The sequence below is a fragment of the Natrix helvetica genome (assembly GCF_964273705.1).
Source record: "Natrix helvetica genome assembly, chromosome: 4".
NCBI classification, from domain to species: Eukaryota; Metazoa; Chordata; class Lepidosauria; order Squamata; family Natricidae; genus Natrix; species Natrix helvetica.
In genome coordinates, this window is record NC_138550.1 from 148736020 (window position 1) to 148749014 (window position 12995).

The following is a 12995-nucleotide window of genomic DNA, read 5'->3' on the forward strand; positions in this document are numbered from 1 at the left end:
TCCTTTTTTGAAATGGAAACAATATTAACTCTTCTCTAATCTTCTGATACTTCTAATTCAGTGATTTTAAGATCATATACTACCAGCCAACTACCCATCTTTTTAGTACCTTTAGTATGTGTGTGTTCTCTCCTCAGTTCTTTAACTATGTTGAGCTGTATTTCTGCTCTATCCTTGTCAACTCCAGTGCGCACATCAACTGACTTCGTCCTTCTTTTTCGGCCATTTTTTGTCCTCCGGAGGCTTCCTCAAAGCCTCCAGAGAGCAAAAAACAACCCAAAGTGCAAACCGGAAGTTCGGGAACGGACTTTTGGTTTGCACATTTGGCCGTTTTTCACGCTCCAGAGGCTTCAGAAAAGCCCCATGAAGGCTCTGGAAGGAGAAAAACAGCCCTATGGGCAACCCAGAAGTCCATTCCCAAACTTCTGGTTTGCCTGTAGAGCTGTTTTTTGCATTCAGAAACATTTGGAAGCCTCCTGAAGCATCCAGAGGGCCTCCAGGGGCGGGGAAGGCTATTTTCACCCTTCCCAGGCTCCTAGAAAGCCTCTGGAGCCTGAGGAGGGTGAAAAACAGGTCCATCCCATGCCAAAAGCAGGTGGAGGGCGGAATTTGTGCACACATGCATTTGGGTGGTCGTGTGTGCACGCGCGCAAGGGGGGCATGCACATAGCATTATGAATGTGGGCACGCCTACGCATGAACCCCCCCATGCTCCCTCCACTTTTGGCACTCAATGGGGACAAGGTTAGCCATCACTGTTTTCTACAACGTCACCTTTCCCAGGTTGGACCACATGTTTTAAGGTGAAAAAGCAAGATACAAAATGGAAATTAAGCAGTTCCAGCTTCTCCTTGCTGCCTGTCACCATTCCATCATATTCTCTAACCAAGAGACTAATTGATATTCAGTTGGATGGCAGAAGTATTGCATAAACTGGCCCCTGCTACAGAGGCTACCACAAAACAGATGCTTATCCTTCTACTGTTTTATTAGCAAGTTAAAGATGATATTTCACACTTGCAAAACAGAGAAGGCCAATCCAAACCATAAAGAATCATCTATTGGAAAAGCAAACAGGGGTTTGTGCTAACCCTAAATCAAAAAAAGCTGAAATTTTTCAAAACAGTAAAAGCTAAAGTATTAACACAGCTAAGCTATTAATCTCATTAAAGTGTTTTCCTTCCCAAGAAAATCCAGTTCTGGATGATATCCAAAAATCATCAGTGTGGAAAGGTTTGGAGCAATTGGAAATCCATTTTTCATTTTATTAACCACTTTTAATAGTCCCCTAACCTACTTGACGACTGCAGAAAATACTTGAAATATGGCCTGTCCCTCAAGAAGTATTTAATTTTATTAATTGCAAATCACCAAATTATCATGTTTTCCTCTATTTTTTGAGGCACGATTCCAAAATATTTAAGACTGGAGACATTTAAAATTCAATTAACTGAAAAAGCAGTTGAAAAAATAACATTTTTTTCGCTTCAACTTAGTGTCTTCTAGAAATTGAAAATTGAATACATCCAAAAACAACCAACTTCAGAAAAGTTGTAATTATGTAATCCAAACTAACTCATTCAGGGGTCTTCTAGCACTGATCAGGAATATTGTCCTGGGTAGAAAAAGGACCACAAAAATGCTTTTCCCCCCCCCCCTCTATATCAGAGGTTCTCAACCTGTGGGTCGGGACCCCTTTGGGGGTCGCCTAAGATCATCGAAAAACACATATTTTCAAAAAAATACAGAAAACATAAAATAATTTTATGGTGGGGGTTCACCATAACATGAGGAATTGTATTAAAGGGTTGTGGCATTAGGAAGGTTGAGACCCACTGCTCTATATCAACGATTTATGTGATCAGCTTAAAATCAATTGCGTTCTTTTTGCCAATGATGTAAAATTATTCAATTCTACAGATAATTCTGTTGTTTTGCAAAGTGATCTCGACTGTGTCTGAATGGTCATCTATTTGGCAACTTCAAATTTCAATTAATAAATGCTCTATCTTACATATTGGTAAACGTAATCAGAATGTCAAATATAAGCTAGGTGGCACTGATCTAGCAGATAACTCTCACTTTGTTAAGGACCTAGGTGTACTTATCTCTGACAATTTATGCTCCAAAGCTCACTGTAACAGCGTTGCTAAAAAAAAGGATGAACAGTTGTAACCTTAATTTCGCGAAGCTTTTTTTCTTGAAACATTGTATTGCTAATTAGAGCTTATAAAACTTATGATAGGCCAATTTTAGAGTATTGTTCAACTATTTGGAATCCCCACCATATATCTGTCATCAGTACAATCGAGCGGGTTCAGAGTACTTCACGAGAAAATACTTGCGCTCTTCTGTACACAATAAAATTCCCTATGCTACTAGGTTCGAAATTCTCGGTTTGGTAGTTTAGAACTACGTTGCTGTCAGTGAGACCTAGGTATGGCATACAAAATTACACGTAGTAATATTTTACCTGCAAATGACTTTTTCTGTTTTAATCGCAATGATACATGCACAAAAAACCGCTTTAAACTCAGTGTAAATCGTTCTAAACTTGACTGTAAAAATATGATTTATGTAATAGAGTTGTCGAAGTCTGGAATGCCCTACCTGATTCAGTTGTTTCAGCTACACATTTTCACAGTTTCAGTCACACATTGACTTCTGTAGACCTTACTTCATACTTAAGTGGTCAGTAGAGGGCGCGTGCATAACTGCACTGGCATACCTAAGGTCCCTGTCATTGAAATTTTATTCTCTTCTTCTTGTTCTCATTTTTGTTTGACAAATTCCAATAAGTAAATAAATATAATTGATTTGATGTGATGCTGAAATATTCATGAACATTTGTTCCACCAAAAGAAGGAAAAAGAACTGTCGTATGTTGTTAAGTAACATTATAAAAATATATTGCAAAATAATACAGATTCAATAGAGAACAAAGAAAACATTATATTTTGTTAGCACTGAAAACTCAAATTGTACATCGGAGAAGGGAAATACTTCAACATTTCACTTCATTGTTAATCAGCATGTCCATATAGCTTCAGTAGCTATTTTAACCAGTGGGATTGTGTGAGTCATCAATAATCATTACTAATCCAAGTAATTCATTTTAAGGTGACAAATACACAAAGCTAAAAAATTATTACTTCGGAATACCACAGGCGAAAAGTTTTATGAGGCAAAATTCCATTGAAAAATCCAAGCAAAAGGAGAAATAGATCCAAAATCAGTATGGATATTCATATCAACTGTGTTCTCTTGTTTTAAAAAAAACAATATGTAAAAAACATATCAAGCAAAACTACAACTAAGAGAAATCCAGACTGAGAAACCTATTTGTGTTTTATCTGCATACCATTTATATATATATATATATATACATATATATATATATATATATATATATATATATATATATATATATATATATATACACGCACGCACGCACGCACGCACGCACGCACGCACGCACGCACACATACATACATACATACATATATATATATATATATATATATATATATGTGTGTGTGTGTGTGTGTGTGTGTGTGTGTTGTAATTGTACTGATAAATAAATAAAGGGAGACTAGGATAGATCTATTTCGAGCTAATTAGCTCTCATCATCTAGCCATACCCTTACTGGGATTAGATTAGTCATACCAGGGGTTGTAACACAAATGCATATACATATACATATACATATACATATACACATATACACATATACACATACACACATACACACACACACACACACACACACACACACACACACACACACACACACACACACACACACACACACACACACACACACACACACACATATATATATATATATATATATATATATATATATATATATATATATATATATATATAGCTAAATGTGGCTACTAGGTGCATAACAGAAGACCTGAAATATTTCAAAGTGACATCTGTGAATCTCAGTTAAAAGTTTTGAACTTTGTGTCACAGAACAGCCACTGTCAAATTCAGACAATATCTCTCTTCTCCACTTTTTTTTTAGGATCTCTTCCCTTCTATTTTTATTTTCATCACCTGTTGTTGGCACCCTCATTAGTTTGCGTGTCAGAGGAAAGACAAACCAGTTGAAAAATAGGGAAGAAAGAAGAAGATACCAAGTACCATTTTTTTTAAGTTTGCTTAGTACTAAACTGAAAAGAGGTCTTTACTGCAAACAAACCCATTAAACCATCAGTAAATTTAATAGTTGACTATGTCAGGTTTCCAGTGTGATTCTACAAGATGCTCCCGAGAATAATAAAATGAAAAAAAGGCATTTCCAATACCATGCATAAAAATAAAAGAAATACTATAAACTATTTTAATCCACATTCAAGTATGTCTGATTACTCAGTTGCAGGATCAAAGAAAAACCATTCCTCCTGCATGGAGCTAAATAAATGGGTCCTAGTGTGTTAAAGCAGACCACATAAAGTTTACCAATGAAATATAAACAAAACAAAACGAAATAGAAAGCATATGTCACAACGCACACAACAGTTGACCCTATCCCCAGTTATTCCCTGGTTTTGGTTTAATCCATCCCACTTTATTAGTGCCTTTGGTTGCATAAACTAATACTTATACTGCACGTTTCTATGAGTGTATAAAATTAAGAACATTAAGAAGTTTTTTTAAAAAAACCTCATCTTTAACAAATACTTCTCCCTCTTAATTCTCTAGCCCTTAGTATTTCCTCTGTAATTAACAAGAATGAGCAAAGAGCAAAAGAGGTGGTTCATTTTATAAAGTTTTTTTTTTTAAAAAAATCCAGTCAAATCATAATTAATTATAGAAGGCAGCAAAATATAAGAGCAATCTATCCCTGACCACAAATGGGATACAAAGTATGTCATCTGACTATTAAATCATATTGCATTAAAAAGCTGTCCAATTAGATCTGCAATACACTATGTAAGTTTTCCTGTTTCGCCAGATGGGTTGGCCTGCGGAGCATCCATTTCCAAATCAACAAAGCTATGAAGAAGTATAATGAAATCCATCTGGTGGGCGCCATCTTGGGAAAAGTTGCTGCACACAACTCCTTGGAAGCAAGTGTCACTGAATTCATGGCACTTCTGATCACACAGACATAGATTTGGGCTATCATAAGTCTTGCAGTTTACAGGTAGTCCTCGAGTTACAACCACAACTGAACCCAAAATTTACGTTGCGAAATGAAACATTTGTTAAGTGAGTTTTTCCCCACTTTTAAGACCTTTCTTGCCCCAGTTGTCAAGTGAATCGTTACAGTTGTTAAGTTAGGAACCCATTGTCAGAAGGTTGATCACATGACCCTGGGACACTGCAACCGTCATAAATATGGGTCAGTTGCCAAACATTTATATTGTGATCACATGACCATGGGATGCTGCAATGGTCATAAGTGTGAAAAACAGTCATAAGTCACTTTTTTCAGTGGTGTTGTAACTTTAAAAGGTCACTAAATGAACTGTTATATGTCAAGGACTACCTCTATTAACAAAATCTTGTCCTTCATTACTACAGAACAAGATTCTATGTAGAGTGTTTCAACATTTCATTCCTTTGTTCTACCTCTTTAGATACAATCTGCGTTTTCAGCATATGTGTATTAAGAGAAAAGGAGCCTCAGTACTTGATTTAATTAATAAATAAAGGAAAACACGCACTATCTCATAGTTAAGCAAGGTCAGCTGTACTCTTAAATAAGTGCTTATCGTGTTCATTTGAACATTTAGTGTCCTTACCTCCTGGGCAGTGTCTCAAGGCCATTTTGCATCTTCTGGACTCTGCAATGGTGGGACATGGTATTGTGTCTTTTGCGGGCTTTTTTACAATTTGCCTCGTTCTCGTTTCCAAACCCCACTTAAATCCGCAGGTCTTGTTATTTGTGCTGCAAACGGCCCACTCGCTCCAGGGGCCCACTTGACAACCTTCTGGAAAAAAGCAACACACACAAATACATCTAGTTAGTATTCTTGTTTTCTAACATTTGCATCTTCCAGAATATAGGAACCTAGGGGGAAAAAATTCAAAACATGCAAACTTTTCATTAGGTTTACTCCCTAGCTCAGGACTGTGAAACTTGCAGTCCCCGGGCCAGATGCGTTATGCACCAGCTATGCCTACGCCGGTTTTAGCAGGGTGGGGGAGTCATGATATATCATGTGACCTCACGGGTTTGACATCTCTGCCCTAGCTAATGAAGAATCTAAGAGAATTTGAAAGCATGTGTAGTATTTATTAATATCTGGATAGGCTTAAAATTGATTGCATAGCTATCTTCTAAATATCTCATTTGTTAATGCTTAAAAGAAAACAGGAAATAGAGCTAAAATATAATCCAAATTATTCAGATTAAGTGAAATAATTCATTTTATCGTCAGTCATACTTCATGGGAATATTTTAAAGCACCAACTCAAAGCTGGGCAGAAAAATTCTAAAATTAATTTGATCCAGCTATTCTAATTAATTGATTTCTAAGTCTTTACTTAAAAACCTATGGGAAATTTAGACACAATTTATGGAAATTCAAAGAAGGATATAGTTGATGCAAAGCTAATTCATGTACCACAATTCTTCTATTTCAAATCTTAGAAAATGAAAACTAAAACTGAACACTAAAGATCTACATATACTTCGGGCAAACATTAAATTTCAGCCATGCTTGCTAACTAATTTTAGGTACTAAAGCTTGTTATGTAATTTTTCAATTTTCTCAAAAATGTGCAGCCAAGAAAGGCACTTAATAACCGTTATCACCAATAAAACCTAGACAGAATTCAGTTAGTATAATGAACATTCATATGGAATGTATTAACATATAAAAAATACTTTTATAGCCACTTCTAGATGACTTCTTAATAAAGATTTAATATAGTTTACTATTACCACAAATAATATCTTAATAATAACAAATACGTTTATTTTATAGTAAACCATAGTATCTTAAATTATGAGCCAATTTGTTGTAGTAGTAAAAAGCTCCAGGTTATAAACCAGGAGATGATAAATCCTAGCTTCACCTTAGTGACAAAACCAGCTGCGTGACCTTGGCCAATCACTTCTCTTGGCCTTAAGAAGGTGGGAATGGAAAGCCATTTCTGAAAAATACTGCCAAGAAAACTGCAGGGAATCGTTGCCAGGAGTCAAAACTGACTTGAAGGAGCTAAATATGTCTTAAATTGCGCAGTAACCAAACACAGGAGTGTCCAGGAGTCTTCAGAGCATCCTTATGATTTATTTGGAGAAATGCCATCAGGTTTCAGAAACAGATATTTCCCTGGGACCCATTATTCTAGATTTATTAACAGTCAGATGAATTGCATTGCTTTAACTTTATTATAGCACATTAGCCACATCCATTTAGCTTATGCACCAAGCAACAGCCAACATTGTAATGCAGTGATGTAATGGATAACTTGTAAACCTATGTCAACATCCAGTTAGATTTTGGACTATGAAAGATAAATATTTTGCTTAAATACACAGGCGTTCACATATAACAACATGTTTGCCAATAATTCAAAGAATGCAAAAGAAAAAATATGTAATTCTGATATCCTTGCCACCACTCCTTGAAGATGAACTACCATTCTATCAATGGCCGATGTCATTGTCTGTGTAGCAAACACACAACATGGTATAAAACTACTCTAAGATTATTTGTGATTACATTTGCAGAGGAAAGGGAACTAGTAGAGAGCTTATGCACAAAGACAAATTCCATGTGTGCCCAATCACAGCCAATAAAGAATTCTATTCTATTCTATTCCATTCCATTTCATTCCATTCCATTCCATTATGTAAGTGGAGATGTCCTGCTGGTGATAGAGAAGGCTATTCTTATATATAGAAAATGGATAATATCAGCTGTGGTCAAAGCAAGCACTGACATTTTGAATATTCAGATAGTCCTTGTTTAGTGACATCCTTAGACAGCAACCATTCACAATTGTAACAGGTATGAAAAAGTAACTTCACAACCAATGCCTGCATTTACAACAAAAAGAAGCCTTCAATGTAAAACTGACTAAGATCTGGTCAGTTTCAGGCACACAATGAATTTGTCTCTGGTGCATAAGCTCACAGTGTAAATATAAACAGCAAGTAATAGGTCATAGATCATAAATCATAGTCGCAATCATTAATCATGTTACAAACAACAATTGATAAATCATAAGATGCCAGTAGGAGAAGGTAGTAGGAAAGGCGAGAAAATGAGAAAAGATGAGAAATGAGACAGTGCTGTTGGAATTAAGTATCTTTGTGTCTAGTTGTTTTGGCACAATGTAATTCAAGAAGGATAATATAGCAGAAATCATGTCTAAGTACTCACCCACACATTCCATGGTTTCATCTAAATGGACAAAACCATCGGGGCATTCTCCAAAGCAACGGCCTCGGTAGAGATAAAAGCCAGGTTTGCATTTGGTGCAAAAATCTCGACTAAAACAAGAATCACAGTTCTCTATTCTGCATCCTAAGGAGGAAAAATACATGCATTTGAGTTTGGTAGCTTATAAAACAATATAATGCAGAAAGGCACAACCTGTCAATGACTACTTCGGCTTCAACAGCAATAATATATGGGAAACAATAGATACAAACTTATGGCAAACCACTCCAAATTTGGTTGCAGAAAATACGACTTCAGCAACACAGTAGTCAATGCCTGGAATGCTCTACCTACTCCATTGTTACTTCATCAAACCCCCACATCTTTGACCTTAAACTGTCTACCATGGACCTCACCCCATTCCTAAGAGGTCTGTAAGGGGGCGTGCTTACCATCCCTGTCTTACTGTCCCCATTTATTCGTACCCATTTCCTGTGTTCATGTCCGTGTTTGTACTTATACCTGTTATCTTGTACATGTTTGACAAACTAACTAACTAAATAAAATAAAATAAATACTGCTAATGTACCAGGGGCACGTCTAACAAAGGTAAATTGCAAACAGTAATATATGTAGTCACTTAATTTGTAAGCGATGGTTCAAAAATGCTCGTGATGGAGTTCACACCACAAGGTGAATCAAAAACAAACTCAGTATATGATTCAGCAGTGTGGACAAATGTAAATTGTATGCGTGTGTTTCCAAAATATATGAATTTGAGTTTGGTAGCTTATGAAACAGTGTAATGCAGAAAGGAGCAAGATGAGAATACTTAGTTGTAGTCCCTCAAATTATAATCATTGGACAATTCTTAGGATCTCTAGCCAGCAAGACCAAAGGGAATTCTGGGATTTAAGAATCCCCAGACACCTAGAACAGTGTTTTATCAAACTTGGCAACTTTAAGAGTTGAATGGCCTTGAACTCTCAGAATTCCTTAACCAGTGTGCTAGCGAATTCTGGAAGCTGCTGGCTGGGGAAATCTGGGAGTTGAAGTCCACACATCTTAAAGTTGCCAAGTTTGAGAAACTCTCAGCTAGAACATCAGATTGGAGAAGACTGATGGACTGGATACTTCAGCCAGATTTCCCATTCCCAAATGACTTGAATAACACTGAAGTATGCCCAACTCATAAGTGGTTACATGACTTTTAAATATGTGTGGCCGCTCTTCCAGATTTATTTTACCCTAGAATAAATGCACAGATGGTTCACACATTTCAGATCACATGTGTGGAACAAATATCTTTATTCCCTTTCTCATAGATAGCCTTTTATAAACATTTCATGCACACCCCGCATGGATGCATGGTTGGTTTTTTAAAACCCATTAACATCAATAGATTTTTTTTTAAATCATCCATATGCAGAATATATGTAGACATTTATAAACAAAGGGTTGGAAGGACGAGTTAACCCTTCCCTGCATGCCGTGGTCACAATATGGATCAGACAACTTGTTCTTAAATTATAGGTGAATCTAAGTTGTTGTTTCTGGTTTTAACTTTTGTAATTTGAGAGGGATTTATTGCTCTGCGATGCTATATCCCATTTTAACTTTACTTTTAAAGTGAAGCATATTGCCAACATTTTGTAGAAACAGTGTAAATCAGAAAGAGTGGTCTATAATGCCCATTGTACAAATTATGTACTTTAAAGCCTTAGTTCTCTTGATGTAAAATTATTTTTGATGTTTAAATTCAGTTTTGTTGAATGGGATGAAAAGAATATAGAGGCAAACACTGATAAAATTTGTAGAATAAATACAGGATTTGCAAAAAAAATAAGAAGACAAAAAGAAGAGATCAAGTTTTGCAGCAAGACTGAAGATCCATGATTAAAGAAATTCAGATTAAAATATATTGTATAAGAGAAAAGAGTACTTCTTTTTGTTTGTTGGACAGAGAGAACCACTGATTTGACAGAGGGGGTCAAAGAAACCCTTTTTATAAAAATTGAATAGCCCTCTCTCAATAGAAGGGGAGGGATACGACATCACCTATCTCCAGTCTACAACACAGTCCTTTAAACAGTCCCAAGAAGGGTTCACATCCATTTGCACCACTCAGGTGACTCTGATGACACAGAAAAACCTCCAGGTGGCCTTAACAACTAGTTAAAAGAATGCAAATGACCAGCTGTTTGCAATCCTTACATTCCCCACCATCCAGTCAGTGTTGAAGAAGATTCTTAAATGAGAAGCAAAAGAGACAGCACTGTCTGAAGATGTCTCCATGGTCATGTGGCTGGCATGACTAAATGCCAAAGGCGCACAGATCACTATTACCTTCCCACTAAAGGTGGTTGCTATTTTTCCACTTGCATTTTTACATGCTTTCGAACTGCTAGGTTGGCAGAAGATGGGACAAGTAACGGGACCTCACTCCATTATGCGGCGCTAGGAATTTGACCCGCCGAACTGCCAAACATTCTGATCAACAAGATCAGCATTTTAGCCACTGAGACACCGCACCCCTAAGAATTTCTCAGAAAATTAAGCTTATACAATATTGGCTATGTATGTTAACAGTAAGACAAATGGAAATAAAAATGTATTTTGTAACAAAAAAGAAAATTGAGTTTGTACACAAGCCAAAGAAGTGGCAAGCATATCAAATACAAAAAGCAAATGTTATTGAAACTAGAAGAGGAGATGGTGTATTAACGATAACGTGGCTAAGCAGAGAAGTATTTCAGCAATATGATTCCAATTGGTCTAAAGGACAAGATATTTCTCTGGAGAAAACAAAAGAATATTTAAAGAAACTTTACTGAGGATTACATTTTATCTGATTGGTTGAAAATAGTTTGCAATAATTTATCCCCGAGCAACAATGTAGATTTATGGCCCTCAGCACAAGGAGCAATTTATAGACAAGAAATAATACGCAAACGCAAATAGCTAAAATATCACATTATACTAGAATTTTGCCAAGGGGAATACAAAATAAAATCAAGAGAACAATTGGTGGCAGAAGGATATAGTTACCAATGGTTTTCTTATTTACAGTTACCAGAAAGAATTAAAGTAAACAAAAGAGTTTAGGGTATTGAATGGGGTAAGACTTAGTTTGAAATAGAATTGTGTACAAAATGACGAACATGTGATTGTTAAAATATATAAACGTTTACTGAAATATGAAACAGAAGACGAGCAAGTGAAAGAATGTTTGATAAAGTGGGCTAAAAACTGTGGTTACCACATAGAGATTGAACAAAGGGAAAACACATAGTTGAAAGGGTTTAAATTTGCAGTTATCATCTTAAAGAAAACTTTAATCAAATGTTCTACCATTAATATATAGAAATTGTCTAGAATCATGATGGCGAACCTGTGCACCAGTGGTGGGTTTCCATTTTTTTTACTACTGGTTTGCTCATGCACGCTTGTGCGCTCTGCACTTCTGCACTTGTGCGCAAAACTGTCTTGGTGGGTGGAGTCTCCTGCCACCGCCACTACTGGTTCGCCCGATTTGGGCCAAACCGGGAGCAACCCACCTCTGGCATGCATGCCAGCCATTTGGTCTGCTGCGCATGTGCACCGGCCAGCTGCTCTCTTCATGCACACGCCAGCCAGCTGGTCTTCAAACCAGCTGGCCAGCTCACATGCATGCGCTGGAACCCAGAATAGAGCAGCTGGCCAGTGCGTATGTGCGTGACGGAACCCAGAAGAGCAGCTTCCGGATTCTTGCAATCCTGTTTTGGCACTCAGTGCCGAAAAGGTTAATTATCACTGGTCTAGAATGTATAAAGGCACTTCAAACTGATATTAGAAATGTAAACAACAAGGGTCATTTTATCATTATTTGTGGAGCTAAACAACTTTGCATGCAAATACATACACTGATTCAGAGGATTTTAAAGATTAATATGTAATTGAAGCCAAAGACTTGCTCTTGAAACCTATGGACAAACAGTGGAAATTTGTTTTTGTATATGAATATTACAGTGAGATTATTGTATGCACAAAGATGGAAAAAATTGGCAATAAATACAATGGATAAATGTTTGGTGAAAATGATAGAAGTTGCTGAGATGACCAACGGACTTGTTTGATCAGAGAAGAGACAAAATCTATGTTTGTTGCCCATCTCTTACGGGGATTTTGTATGGATAAAATAGAATAAAATGAACGGAAGGTTTTGATGATTTTTCTTTTACTTTTTCTTTCCTTCTTACAGTTTTAACTTTTCTTTGATATATTTTCTTTCCTTTTTCTTCCCTATTAATTTGGACATATGGACACTGATAAGTTGATTAGGGGACTGGAGACTAAAACATATGAAGAACGGTTGCAGGAACTGGGTATGTTTAGCTTAAGAGAAAGAAGGACTAGGGGAGACATGATAGCATTGTTCCAATATCTCAGGGGTTGCCACAAAGAAGAGGGAGTCAAGCTATTCTCCAAGGCACCTGTGGACAGAACAAGAAGCAATGGGTGGAAACTAATCAAGGAGAGAAGCAACTTAGAACTGAGGAGAAACTTCCTGACAGTTAGAACAATTAATCAGTGGAACAGCTTGCCTCCAGAAGTTGTGAATGCCCCAACACTGGAAGTCTTTAAGAAGATGTTGGATAACC

The 12995-nt window shown here is 36.6% G+C and overlaps 1 protein-coding gene across 1 annotated transcript in view; it reads right to left on the minus strand.

The window, feature by feature from the left end:
* RSPO2 (R-spondin 2) overlaps window positions 1-12995 on the minus strand; it is a 139016-nt gene that overhangs the window by 39965 nt on the left and 86056 nt on the right. Inside the window, exons 4-5 of the mRNA XM_081950656.1 lie at window positions 8356-8499; window positions 5764-5952 (exon numbers count right to left, since the gene is read on the minus strand). Of these exons, the coding sequence (XP_081806782.1) occupies window positions 5764-5952; window positions 8356-8499 (333 nt within the window). The remainder of the gene's footprint in view (window positions 1-5763; window positions 5953-8355; window positions 8500-12995) is intronic.